The 13,573-nt window shown below is 45.9% G+C and overlaps 2 protein-coding genes across 2 annotated transcripts in view; both read right to left on the reverse strand.

The window, feature by feature from the left end:
- Nucleotides 1-13,573, reverse strand: part of DNHD1 (dynein heavy chain domain 1) — a 79,388-nt gene that overhangs the window by 39,463 nt on the left and 26,352 nt on the right. Inside the window, exons 12-14 of the mRNA XM_058662288.1 lie at nt 6,036-6,298; nt 5,704-5,947; nt 685-842 (exon numbers count right to left, since the gene is read on the reverse strand). Of these exons, the coding sequence (XP_058518271.1) occupies nt 685-842; nt 5,704-5,947; nt 6,036-6,298 (665 nt within the window). The remainder of the gene's footprint in view (nt 1-684; nt 843-5,703; nt 5,948-6,035; nt 6,299-13,573) is intronic.
- LOC131480229 (importin subunit alpha-8-like) lies at nt 2,816-4,051 on the reverse strand. Its single transcript, XM_058663965.1, has 2 exons — nt 4,006-4,051; nt 2,816-3,718 (listed from the first exon to the last, which is right to left on the reverse strand). Exons 1-2 carry the CDS (start codon nt 4,049-4,051, stop codon nt 2,880-2,882), a joined length of 885 nt encoding a protein of 294 aa, XP_058519948.1. The 3' UTR covers nt 2,816-2,879.

A 13,573-nucleotide genomic window follows, 5' to 3' on the forward strand; every position in this document is an offset into this window, starting at 1 on the left:
ACAGAGAAAAGAAGGGACAAAGATCTTCTATCCACTGTCTCACTCCCCAAGTGAATGCAATGCCCAGAGCTGAACCAATCCGAAACCAGGAGCCAGGAGCTTCTTCCAGGTTTCCCACATGGATGCAGGGTCCCAAGGTTCTGGTCCATCCTCTACTGCTCTCCCAGGACAGAAACAAGGAGCTGAACAGGAAGTGGAGCAGCTAGAATATGAAGTAGCACCCATGGGGATCCTGGTGCATACAAGGTAAAGATTTAGCCACTAGGCTGTTGCACTGAGCCCAGCTACAGCATTTTAACAAACTAAGATCAGGAGCAAACTAAGAGTGGGTCCCCTTCTGGCCTATGCCTTTAAGAAGATCTAGTACTCACTGGCCAGAATATTAACCTGAAGATGTGTCAATCTAGCCCTGTCTGACTGTCACCGACAGGAGAACCACATCTTGCAAAGGAGGACTCTATCTCTCCCATCACACCAAGTCTCCTCCCCTGACACCCTGCTAGATAAAGAAACTGGGGGCTATATGAACAGGGCAAGAATTTAAAAGGGCGAATCACTTATGGAGCACAGCTTAAGAGCATCCAGTCCCATTGAGAACTGGACAGAAATCTGAAGACAATGTTCTGAGCTTCTGGGTAGGATTGGTCCTGGCTAAGCTAGGAGGGATCAGTGAGGACAACCCACCTTTTGGGAGCAGTGTGCAATGGTGTGAATGTCGGAGTTGATGGTTTGGAAGACCTGTATGAAATTTGTGAGCTCTGTCATGAGTTGCTGACTGCGGCTCCAGCACTCATTCTGTACCTGTGCAAAAATGTCCTTCCTCATGTGGTCTAGTTTGGATTCTAGAAATAATAGAAACAAGTGTTAGGGGACCCATGAGAAAGAAGTGATGCTAGGGGCAGTATTGTGGGTCTAAAATGGGAATGTGCTGAAGGGGAAGCCAGACCATGAATTCATCCTCTCTCTCACTAAACACTTACTTGACTCCCCCTGCTTGATGTCTAGCAAGTTAATGTGTACTGGATCTATTTTCTGTACCAGTAGACAAGAGTGAATGGAGGGAAAGTTTCCCAACCCTCAGAAACTCACAATAAATATGATGGTACAGACAAATGGACAATCGTATATTCTCTGTGTGTGTCCTCCAAGAGCACTCGAGCTGGAGGGGGCCTTAACAGCCTGGGAAAGGCTGCCTCAGAGAGGAAGAGATTGGAAGGTAGAGAAGCTGTTTGGATAACACTTTGAATAGATGAAAACATGTGTAGGTGCTATCATTGTGGTATAGAAAGTTAAACCAGCACTGTGACATCTGCATCTCCAGTTCAAGCACTGTTTCTGCATCCCAGCTGCTCCACTATTAATCCATCTTCCTGATAATGCATCTGTCAGATCAGTGTGAGAAGGCCTAGATGCTTAGGCCCTGTCACCCACACATGACAGACTCAGATGGAGCTCCAGACCTTTGGCTTTGGCCTGGTCAAGCCCTGCCATTGTGGCCATTTGGGGAGTGAACCAGTTGATGGAAAATCTCTCTTTCTCGCTCTCTTCTTCCCTTTATTTCCCTCTGTCTCTCCCCCTCCCTCTGTCTTTTTCTCTGCCTTTCAAATAAATAAAGCAAAATTGCTTTAAAACTACGTGTACAGGCATGGAAATGATATGCTCCTGAAGAACAGACGCCCTATTTAAGGTGAGAGTGCTTTGCTGACTTTTTTTTAAGATTTATTTTTTATTGAAAAGTCAGATACACAGAGATGAGAAGAGACATAGAGGAAGATCTTCCATTTGCTAATTTACTCCCCAAGTGCCCTCAACAGCCAGACCTGAGCCAACCCAAAGCCAGGAGCCTGGATTTCTTCCAGGTCTCCCACGCGGGTACAGGGTACCAAGGCTTTATGTCATCCTCGACTGCTTTCCCAGGCCACAAGCAGGGAGCTGGATGGGAAGTGGGGCCACTGGGATCCCAGCACATGCAAGGTGAGGACTTTAGCCACTAAGTTACTGTGCCAGGCCCTCTGCTCACTCTTCCTGCTTCTGTTGTAGTAGTTAGCAGAAGAGGCATCAAGTGGATACAATCTGCCTTTTTTATTTTTAAAGATTTATTTATTTTTATTGGAAAGGCAGATTTACAGAGAGAAGGAGAGACAGAGACAAACATCTTCCATCTGTGGTTCATTCCCCAGACCAACACAATGACTGCAGCTTAGCTAATTCGAAGTCAGGAGCCAGGAGCTTCTTCTGGGTGCAGGATCTCAAGGCTTTGGACCATCCTCCACTGCTTTCCCAGGCCACAAGTAGGGAGCTGGATGGGAAGTAGAGCAGCCGGGACATAAATCAGTATTCATATGAGATCCAGGCATGTGCAAGCTGAGGATTTAGCCACTGAGCCATTATGCTGGGCCCTGCCTTTTGTTTGTAATGATTAAAGGGCAGAAACCTCAGGAAGACATGAGGTCTGAATATACTCTTGGAAGCTGTCCTTTCCTCAGGGGGCAGAAATCATACCGATATGATACTTCGTCAAACCTCTGATTAATTGTAACGAGCACCATTACTCTATATACAACCAGAAAAAAAAAAGGTGATGCCATCTGAACTCAGACATGTCATCAATCAGAACAGAGTTCTTAAGTTCAGAGACATTACAAGCAAAATATTATTTATAAGATCTAAATATTAGTTGGAATACAGCATACTACCAAATGGAATAGAGAATATTCCATATCCAATATTTTTTTTTAACGTGCTAAACCTTTTATTAATGTGGAATTTTAAAAGCTTTGTATCAGTGAGGCACTAAGACATAGGAGAGCTGCTTCATAAACATGTTGTCCCTGAGGGTGAGAAGTTGGGGTGTTCTGCCATCATTTTATGAAGAACGCTCAGCATTTGTCCTGGATTGATAAAATGCTGTCTTTGTCTTCTTCCTCGCCAAAGTGCTTCTCGATGAGGCTCAGGGCGGTCTGCGCGATCTGCTGATTCACGTGCAGCTGCAAGGTCTCAATTCTTTCAATCCCGCCAAGCCCTTCTATTAGAAAGTATAGTCTGTCCTTCTCACGCAGCTTCTCTGCTTCCTGGAGGAAGTAAGAGATGACATCAAGGATGATGAGGACAATCTTAGGATCTGGAGCGGTGAGCAGATTCACCAGGGGCTCCAAGACCCCCGAGTAGACCAGCTGGAACAACTGGCTCACAGTGGCCCCCATTGTGAAGTTGGCCACCGTCCAGACTGCCTCCTTCTGGACTTGAAACTCCCCATTTTTCAGCAGAGCCACCAAGAGAGGCAGCAAGTCGTACACAATCAGCAGCTGGATTTGCTGTTGAGATCCTGCAGCCACATTGCTTAGGACCCAGGCCGCCTCCTTCTGGATGGAGGTTTTGGGGTGCCTCAGGAGGTGGGGCAGCACCTTCAGCAGACCTGCGTCGATGGCCATCTGGGTCTGGTGTTCAGTTCCTGTGACAATGTTCCCCACCGTGCGGAGAGAAGGAATCAGGATGCTGAGCTCCTGGCTGGTCATGAGCTCTACCAGCCTGGGCAAGACCCCAATGTTGACCACTCGGTCAATGCGCTCGTTGCAGCCCTCAGTGAGGTAGGACAAGGCCCAGCAGGTGTCCGAGACAATCTCTCTGTCATGGTGCTGCAGGAGGTGGAAGAGAACAGGCAGCAGCTGCCTCACCGCCTCGTCGCAAGGATATGGATTCTTGTTCCGGCTTTCAGGTACTTATATTAACACACATTATTGTCACAAATTTCCTTTAAGATAAATCATATTGCTGCCCTTACTTTGTATAAGTAGATTAAGGTTCATAGAGTTCACATAACTTAATAAATGCCACACTGTGGTGGATCAAGGATACAAACTCAGGCAGTCTGTTCCGCCCCACTGTATCTTAAGCTATAAACATAGACATTAAAATACACAGTTAAACGTTAAGAGGTCTCAAAGAACACAAGAAAAATTGATTTAAAATGGAAATTCCCACAAAAAGAGTATCTAAAAAGCTCACTGAAAGTATGTGTTATGAAAAAGCTATACATGGGGCCTGGCGGCATGGCCTAGCGGCTAAAGTCCTCACATTGAATGCCCCGGGATCCCATATGGGCGCCGGTTCTAATCCCGGCAGCTCCACTTCCCATCCAGCTCCCTGCTTGTGGCCTGGGAAAGCAGTTGAGGACGGCCCAAAGCTTTGGGATCCTGCACCCGTGTGGGAGACCTGGAAGAGGTTCCGGGTTCCCGGCTTCGGATCGGCGCGCATCGGCCCGTTGCAGCTCACTTGGGGGGTGAAACATCGGATGGAAGATCTTCCTCTCTGTCTCTCCTCCTCTGTGTATATCTGGCTGTAATAAAATGGATAAATCTTTAAAATAAATAAATAAATAAATTCCAAACTCATAAAATATTTTAAAAAAAAGCTATACATGGATTTCAATTTGATTTTAACAACAAGATTGTCCTTTAATTCTTCCATTTTCCATGGACTTTTTCAAGTCCCTCCTCCCTACACACACACACAAACATGAGCGTGCACACACACAATGTTATATGAAAAGTAAGTTGGCCTAACGCCCATTAGCATCTCCGCAACTGAAAAGTGAAACAAACAATGCCTGGACAGATGATCATGACATATTGTGTAAGGTCCTTTCAGAGCCTTGGAGGAAGTAACAGAGAGAACTGGGTACCAACATCTGAAACTGAGAAAATTCTATTGAGGGAACCTATCAAAGACGAGTACCTGTTCTTTCTCAAATTACCCCTCTAGACCAGAAGTGAGGCCATTGCTGTAGCGCTGCTTTGGGAGCAGTTAAGCCTGATAGGAATGCAACAGCGACACCATATGGCATCAAAATGCAATGAAAGGGAAGCTGTAGATGGATGGGAAAATAGACTTCAGAGATATTCAGGAAGCAGAAGATTGAAAAGGATTTGCGGTGGGCTGGATAGAGATAGGGATAGAGAGTGGATGGAGGATTCACCTTTTGGTCTTCGATGCCAGGGGCCATGGCAGCACAGAGTCAGTAAAGGAAGCCCCTTTGGTTTGCCACTAGGTCAAAGGCACACACCCCAAGCTGCACCAGCCCAGGACTCATCATCACCAGAAGGCAGCGACCAGGTCAGAGTGCACTCGACCTCAGAAGCAAGCAAAGAGCTCAGGCACAGGGGCCTTCTCACGTGCCAGGCCCTTTGGCAAGGAAAAGAGAATAGGAGGACACTGCAGAATAAGAACTCAGAAGCATAAATTTATAACTGACCAAATACTCAAAACAGACCGAGCCAGACCAAACATAGCTGCTCTAATCCAGAAAGTTATGTTCATCTTTCACCACCTGCAGACAGTAATTTTTCACACATGCAATTTCTGGTGTAATTTCTCATTCTGTTGCATGAAAATCTCTGCAAAGAGACAGCTCAGAATCCCTAGGAGCTGTTACATTTGGTTTAAATTACTTCTATTTTATAGGAATTAGGAAATGCCAGGCCATAGGAACATGATGCCTAAGGAATATAGGGAGTAAGCAGATTCAACCAGACAGGCTGTCTCCTTAGGAATTATCCCCTTTGTTGGAAAATAGAAGAGCTGTGACCTGGGGGCTTTGGGAGGTCCAACAGGGTCCAACAGGGCACAAGAGGACATTCTAGGCTGGGTAAATTGGCACAGCAAAGAAGGAAGGAAAAAGGGCACTGAAAGATGAATGGCACTTACTTAACTCTTCCTGCACATCATTGCAGCTCAGCAGCAGCAGCTTGCCTTTTGTGAGCAACTCGACAGGCATCATGGAGACACGGGCCTGCCACGCGTTCAGGTGACTCACCAGCATCACATAATTCTTGACAGGACAGTTTTTCATGTCCTCCAGTTTCTGAGGTCCCCAGGCTTGTACAAACTCATAAATATCTGTTATCCAGTGATGCTCCTTGCAGAATTCCTGCACCTCCCACAGCATGCCCTAAGAGGAGAACAAGTGCTAGGACAGGAGGTGGACACCTGTGATGGGAGTTGGTAGGCAGCATCCCCGCCTTAACCTCTGCTCTTACCTCCAGCAGTGCCTGCTGCGTAGTCAGTGCCTGCTGGATTCCACGATTGTTGTCCAGGTCCTCCTGTAGCTGCTTGTAATTGGTGGGCCAATAATGGCCCCGAAGCTTGCACCCACGGACCACCAAGTTATCATTAATTGAGTGAGCTTTCCACGGCCACACCAATCCTACATTTGGGCCACAAAAGATGCGTACTGCATCGCTGGGCTGGCTCTGGAACTTAGGTACCAGAAATTCTGTATCCTCCTCTTCCTCTTCTTCTTCTAGTGGAACAAATGCCATGATTGTCCATGAGTTTCTTCCAGAGTGCACATGCAAGTTCCATCTTACACACACACATACAGCCCCCATGCACAAGGGAGTTCCCACACATCTCTATCACAAACATACACCAGCCCCATAAAGGCTTAGGGGTTCAGGGCCCGGCGGCCGTGGCCTAGCGGCTAAAGTCCTCGCCTTGAAAGCCCTGGGATCCCATATGGGCGCCGGTTCTAATCCCGGCAGCTCCACTTCCCATCCAGCTCCCTGCTTGTGGCCTGGGAAAGCAGTCGAGGACGGCCCAATGCTTTGGGACCCTGCACCCGCGTGGGAGACCCGGAAGAGGTTCCAGGTTCCCGGCTTCGGATCGGCGCGCATCGGCCCGTTGCAGCTCACTTGGGGAGTGAATCATCGGACGGAAGATCTTCCTCTCTGTCTCTCCTCTGTGTATATCTGGCTGTAATAAAATGAATAAATCTTTAAAAAAAAAAAAGGCTTAGGGGTTCAGATGCAGAAAACATCATCTTCTGTAGCTGGCATATGCAGGAGGAGAAGTGAGAATTCTTACAAAATCTTAACTGAATTGTAGAATGATCAGAGAGCTGAAAAATAAAGAAAAAACTAGACTGGGCAACTAGGAAACTGTGCTGCCTGGCACACTGGGACGTCACTGTCACACTATGAGTGACAAACCACACTGTCTCTGCTGCCATCTGCATAGTGACTAGGATGTGCTCTACCTCCATCCCCCACCATCAACTCCAAACTCAAGTCTCATAGATCTAACTGGTGCAGCATAGATTGCACACGTCACCCAGCTGCAAGGGGTACCAGGCCAATGCAATTTACAGCAGAGCACAGTAGGAGGTAGGAAATTTTATTGACATGACCAATTCTCAGAATCTGCCTGAAGAAATATCCTTGAACCTGACCTGAAATATTCAGGAATTGGTTCAGTGTCACTTTGTTTTTGTGTTAAAACTTTGCACAGAGATGTTGAGATATCATATTCACACTACTCTACACCACAGAGCTTTGCCGGGGCTCAGACCTCTGCTCTCTCCCCCATGTCACAGGACATCTCACCCAGATTTCTGACTCTAGTATCACTCTTTTGCTCTCAAATTTATTGACTGTTCATATTCCATGTTAATTCCAGTTAAAAAACTGCCTACTCCACATGTCTACTTGTATTTATGCTATGCTGTCAGACTCAACAGCGCCCAAAATAGGCTGTGATTTCCCTCTCCCTACCCCATCCCTGCCTTTTATTCCTTCTTGTCTTCTAGCTGCAGTAAATGGGAACTCCATTCTTCCAGTCAAAACTCTTTTGTTTTTTATTTGAAAGAGTTACAGGGATGAGGGGGAGAGATACCTTCCATCCACTAGCTCACTCCCCAAAGAGCCACAGATGCTTCAAGTGAGCCAATATGAAGCCAGATGCCAGGAGTTTCTACCAAATCTCCCACATAGCAACAGGGGTCCAAGGATTTCAGCCATCATCTGCTGTTTCCCCAGGCCATAAGCAGAGAACTGCATCAGAAGTGGAGCAGCTGGGACACAAACCAGTGCTATATGAGATGTCAGCATCACAGGTGGAAGCTTAAAATACCATGCCACAGCACTGACCCCTTAAAATCTTTTTAAAAAAGAGGTTTATTTATTTATTCATCCATTCATTCAAAAGTCAGAGTTACAGAGAAATAGAGAGATCTTCTGTCTCCAGATTTACTCCCCAGATGGCTGCAATGGCTAGAGCTGGCCCAAGTCAAAGCCAGGAGCCAGGAGCTACTTCAAGGTCTCCCACGTGAGTGGCAGGCATCCAAGCAATTGAGTTATCCTTCACTGCCTTTCCCAGGCCTCAAGCCATTAGAAGGGAGCTGAATTGGAAGTGCAGCAACCAGGTCATGAACCTATACCCATATGGGATGTCAGTTTTGCAGCTGGTTGGTTTATCCGCTATACCATAATACTCACCTCTGGTCAAAATGTTTTAGTCATCTTTCAATATTTTTTCCACAAATAAGACACCCAGTCATGGACCCGGCGGCCGTGGCCTAGCGGCTAAAGTCCTCGCCTTGAAAGCCCCGGGATCCCATATGGGCGCCGGTTCTAATCCCGGCAGCTCCACTTCCCATCCAGCTCCCTGCTTGTGGCCTGGGAAAGCAGTCGAGGACAGCCCAAAGCCTTGGGACCCTGCACCTGCGTGGGAGACCTGGAAGAGGTTCCGGGTTCCCGGCATCGGATCGGCGCGCACCGGCCCGTTGCGGCTCACTTGGGGAGTGAATCATCGGACGGAAGATCTTCCTCTCTGTCTCTCCTCCTCTGTGTATATCTGGCTGTAATAAAACGAATAAATCTTTAAAAAAAAAAAAAAAAAAAAGACACCCAGTCATGACAAAATCACCCTAACTCTACATTTGAACTGTATCCAGAAACCAATTAATCCAAATAATCCACATCTATGAGTACCTCATTTCCCCCCAGCCCAAACCACCATCATCTCTCACTGTGTTACTATAATACCCCTCTAACTTTTGTCCCCACTTTGTCCCTTGCCTTTTTTTTTTTAAAGATTTATTTTATTTTTATTACAAAGTCAGATATACTGAGAGGAGGAGAGACAGAGAGGAAGTGGAGCTGCCGGGATTAGAACCAGCGGCCATATGGGATCAAGGCGAGGACCTTAGCCACCAGGCCACGCTGCCGAGCTCTGTCCCTTGCCTTTAAAGCTATAATCTCTGTTCCACACACGAACAAGAGGGGCAGGTTTTGTGCAACAGTTAAGATATTGCTTGGCACACCCACAACCAATGTTCAAGTCCTTTGCTTCTGACCCAGCTGCCTGATAATGTGCATCCTGGGAGACATCAGCTGATTGATTAGCTTGGTTCCTACCACCCACGTGGGAGACCCAAACAGCATTCCAGGCTCCTGACTTTGGCCTGGTCTGTTCTCACTGTTACAAGTATTTGGGGAGTGAACCAACAGACAGAAGACCTCTCTTTGTTGTTCTGACTCTTAAGTAAATAAAAAACCTAACAGAACAATTCATTAAAAATGCCAGAAGTGGGGCCCGGCGGCGTGGCCTAGCACCTAAAGTCCTCGCCTTGAAAGCCCCGGGATCCCATATGAGTGCTGGTTCTAGTTCCGGAAGCTCCACTTCCCATCCAGCTCCCTGCTTGTGGCCTGGAAAGGCAGTCGAGGATGGCCCAAGGATTTGGGACCCTGCACCCACGTGGGAGGCCCGGAGGAGGTTCCAGGTTCCCGGCTTCGGATTGGCGCGCACCGGCCGTTGTGGCTCACTTGGGGAGTGAATCATCGGACGGAGGATCTTTCTCTCTGTCTCTCCTCCTCTCTGTATATCTGACTTTGTAATAAAATAAATAAATCTTAAAAAAACAAAAACAAAAACAAAAATGCCAGAAGTGATTCTGGGATGATGGCAGTGGCAGCACAGTTTTGAAATACCCCCCAAACTCCCATTACATAGCAAAGCCAAAAACCCGATGATAATGTATTCACCAAAACAGGGACAGAAATCACTGCAAGTCCTAAACTCTAACCACCTACAGCCTCCAGACCTGTGATCGGTATTTATGAGACAGGGAGAAGAGAAAGGTGAGGCACTGGACAGACCTAATAACAAATAGCCAAAGGTTTTTACCATAAGGTGGAGGGCTTGTGTGCACAGGGAAGGTAGAAGCAGAAAGGGTATTATTATCTGTTCCAGTAGCAGGTGAGGTAAGATGTGCAGGAGCTTAAGCACTCTTTGTTCTATGAACTCATGAAACCAACAAGGAGCCCCGTTGGGGCAAAGCCTGACACTAAGAAAACACTGCTAACAAGTGATGGCTCAGCAGCATGGAAGCAACAGAGACAAAGAAAAGACCCAGATGAAGCTGGAGGGGTGACAGAAGCCAGGACAACCTGACCAACTAGCCACAGTTTCTTCACCAGCACAGAAAAACAATGGAGAGCAAACCTGGGAGGTCAGACACTATTTGGAACAGGCCTTCTTTAGAAAGCTAAGAAAAGCTTTTTTTCTTTTTTTCTTGTTGTTGTTGTTTTGTTTTGTAACATGAACAATTGAAAGAAGAGAAATGGAGAATGACTGCTAATAGTTTTTTCCAGGACTAGTGTGATAGCTCAAATGGCTAATCCTCCACCTCCAAGCACCAGGATCCCACATGGGCACCAGTTAGTGTCCCGGCAGCTCCACTTCCCATCCAGCTCCCTGCTTGTGGCCTGGGAAAGCAGTAGAGGATGGATCAAAGCCTTGGGACCCAGTACCTGCATGGGAGACCTGGAAGAAGCTCCTGGCTCCTGGCTTCTGATCAGCTCACCTCTGGCCATCTGGGGAGTGAACCTGCATATGAGAGAACTTTCTGTCTTCTTCTCTCTGTAAATCTGCCTTTCCAACAACAATAAAAAATAAAAATAAAAAAATAGTTTTTCCTTGGGTGATGAAAATGTTCTTAATATGATTGTAGTGATGGTCATGCAACTTTGAAAGCAGACAAAAAATTGGATTGTATATTTTAGAAAGCGAATTGGGGGGGGACAAAAAAAGTGAATTGTGCAATTTAAAATAAATTGTATGATTCAAAATAAACATACAATTATTTTGCCTATATTTAATTAGAACTACATTCTAATTAAAGCTATTTCTTAAAAAATGTAAAAACTGTCTTGAGATGAAAAAAATAAAAATCCATTCTGAAAGAATATTATTGAGAATCATGCCCTGGAATGTTAAATATGAAGGCATAATTTATTAAAATAATTGGATTTAAAAAATAAAGACTCTAAGCAAAAAATAGCAAGTGACTTTGTAAGGAAAGCAAAATTAAATTATCATTAGACTTTTTGATAGTAAATCAAAACTCCTGAAGAAAATGGGGTAACATACTCAAGATAGACAAAGAAAAATGTACAAGTCAGTTACTCCAAATCTGGCAACACTAAACTATCAGAAGGTGCAAATTATTATCAACATAGAAGAGCTTAAGAATTCTGGTTGCATAAGTCCTTACTGAGGAATCTACTACTAGAGAATGAACTTAGGAGAAACGAAATTAATAGAAAGTCTTCAGGGCCCGGCGGCGTGGCCTAGCGGCTAAAGTCCTCGCCTTGAACGCCCCGGGATCCCATATGGGCGCCGGTTCTAATCCCGGCAGCTCCACTTCCCATCCAGCTCCCTGCTTGTGGCCTGGGAAAGCAGTTGAGGACGGCCCAAAGCTTTGGGACACTGCACCCGCGTGGGAGACCTGGAAGAGGTTCCTGGTTCCCGGCATCAGATTGGCGCGCACCGGCCCGTTGCGGCTCACTTGGGGGGTGAAACATCGGATGGAAGATCTTCCTCTCTGTCTCTCCTCCTCTCTGTATATCCGGCTTTCCAATAATAATAAAATCTTTAAAAAAAAAAAAATTAATAGAAAGTCTTCAGCATAAAGACAGAGGCAAGCTTAAACATAATGTTACCTGCAGAACTAAGCTTAAAGGAGAGCTAGAAGGGAAAAAGAGTAATACGAAATGACTTTGTAGAGGAGGCCAGCACCTCTCTTGCGTGCCAAGTGGAGGCAGCCTATACGAAGAATGGAACCTGGAAGCCATGTTGGTTGGCTGCACAGTTGCTTTGCCCTTGATCCTGTTTCTGTGATGGTAGAGCCCATCTTCCACAAAAAGCTGAGACCATCAGCCATTTGATTTCCAGTCTTTCCTGCAGCTAAAAGTAGCCGCTCAATCTAGATTTTTTACAACAAGGTGTAAAATTGAGTATGAAAGGATGTTTAAGAAAAAAAATTCCCCTTTCCTGTTTAAAAATAAATTAGGGTCAGGAATAGACTTTTTTGATTAACCTTCTCTTTCTTTACTTCATGATTTTGACTGAAAATCAGCTGCTGGGAAGTGCAACCGTGTCTTGCAACTATGAGACAAAGACAGGGCATGAAAAAGCACTGCATGCAGCCTGCACCACCATACACACCCTCCTCAGAGGATTTACTCTTCCCTGAAGGTAAAAGCAAGAAGCAGGAGACCTGGCCTAGATGTCACTGTTACGCAGCTAACCAATCTTGGTAGCACCTCCCTCATTCTCTCTTATTGTTTAAGCCGCTGTGGCCGAATCCAGCCTTACCTACCAATTTCTTCGTTAATACGAGTCAATAATAAGTTCCCTTTTTTGCTTACTCATTTCTGAGTTACGATTATGGAATCCAAAACCAACCCACATACTTGGGCCTAAGGGATACACAGATTGAAGTGTAAGTATAGCAAAAGAAATGCCACATTCTGCACCACACATGCCTTTCCAAGAGGATCTGTCATTATCTCTAGCTAACACAAGTTAATTTGCAGCATGAGTCATTCTCCTTGCCATAGTTTATGTGTCTGTAATTCAATCTGCAGGAAAGGCTGAATCAGTCACTACCCTAGTGTTGAGAATGTGAAATAAAGCAATCCCACATACAGGAAAACAACTGGACGGACAAGCAGAGTGAAGGAAGCAGCTGGTGTCACAAAACATTTCAAGTCATTTAAAAGAAGTGATAAGGGAATAGACAGTACAAAGGAAACGCAATGACCTCAGGAGCCAGGGTACTTGGGAAGATGCAGAGAATTTAAGAATTTAAGAATTTAAGAAGTGGAAACTCTTGGAGCTGGCATTGTGGCACAGCAGCTTAACCACAGGCTGAAGTCTTAGCTCTTCCACTTTCTTTTTCTTCTTCTTCTTCTTTTTTTAGTGTGGGTCCTTCTTTTTTTAATATTTATTTATTTTTATTGGAAAGGCAGATGTACAGAGAAGGAGAGACAGAGATAAAGATCTTCCAGCCACCTAGTCACTCCCCAAGTGGCTGCAATGGTCAGAGCTGAGATGATCTGAAGCCAGGAGCCAGGAGCTTCTTTCAAGTCTTCCACATGGGTGTAGAGTCCCCAGGCTTTGGGCCACCCTCATTGCTTTCCCAGGCCAGAAGCAGGGAGCTGGAACAGAAATGGAGCAGGCAGGATATAAACCAGCACCCACATGGGACCCTGGCACATGCAAGATGAGGACTTTAGCCACTAGGTTACTGTGCTGGGCCCAAACTGCTCAGCTTTCAATCCAGCTCCCTGAAAATGTGCTTGGGAAAGCAGCAGAAGATAACCGGGTGTTTGAGCCCTGCACCCATGTGGGAGCTTCAGATGCAGCTCCAGGCTCCTGGCTTTGGCCTGGCCCACTCCCAGTCACTCAGGTCATTTGGGCAGTGAACCAGCAGATGGAAGATCTCTCTTTCTCT

This window comes from Ochotona princeps, chromosome 4, assembly GCF_030435755.1.
Source record: "Ochotona princeps isolate mOchPri1 chromosome 4, mOchPri1.hap1, whole genome shotgun sequence".
Classification (NCBI taxonomy): Eukaryota; Metazoa; Chordata; class Mammalia; order Lagomorpha; family Ochotonidae; genus Ochotona; species Ochotona princeps.

Bases quoted from the DNA above. Each gene is read 5' to 3' on its own strand.
- LOC131480229 (XM_058663965.1), bottom strand. From the start codon at position 4,051: ATGCCGCCAGGCCCCATGTATAGCTTTTTCATAACACATACTTTCA. The intron at 3,719-4,005 runs GTGAGCTTTTTA...TGTTAATATAAG, and splicing joins TTTCATAACACATACTTTCA to TACCTGAAAGCCGGAACAAG.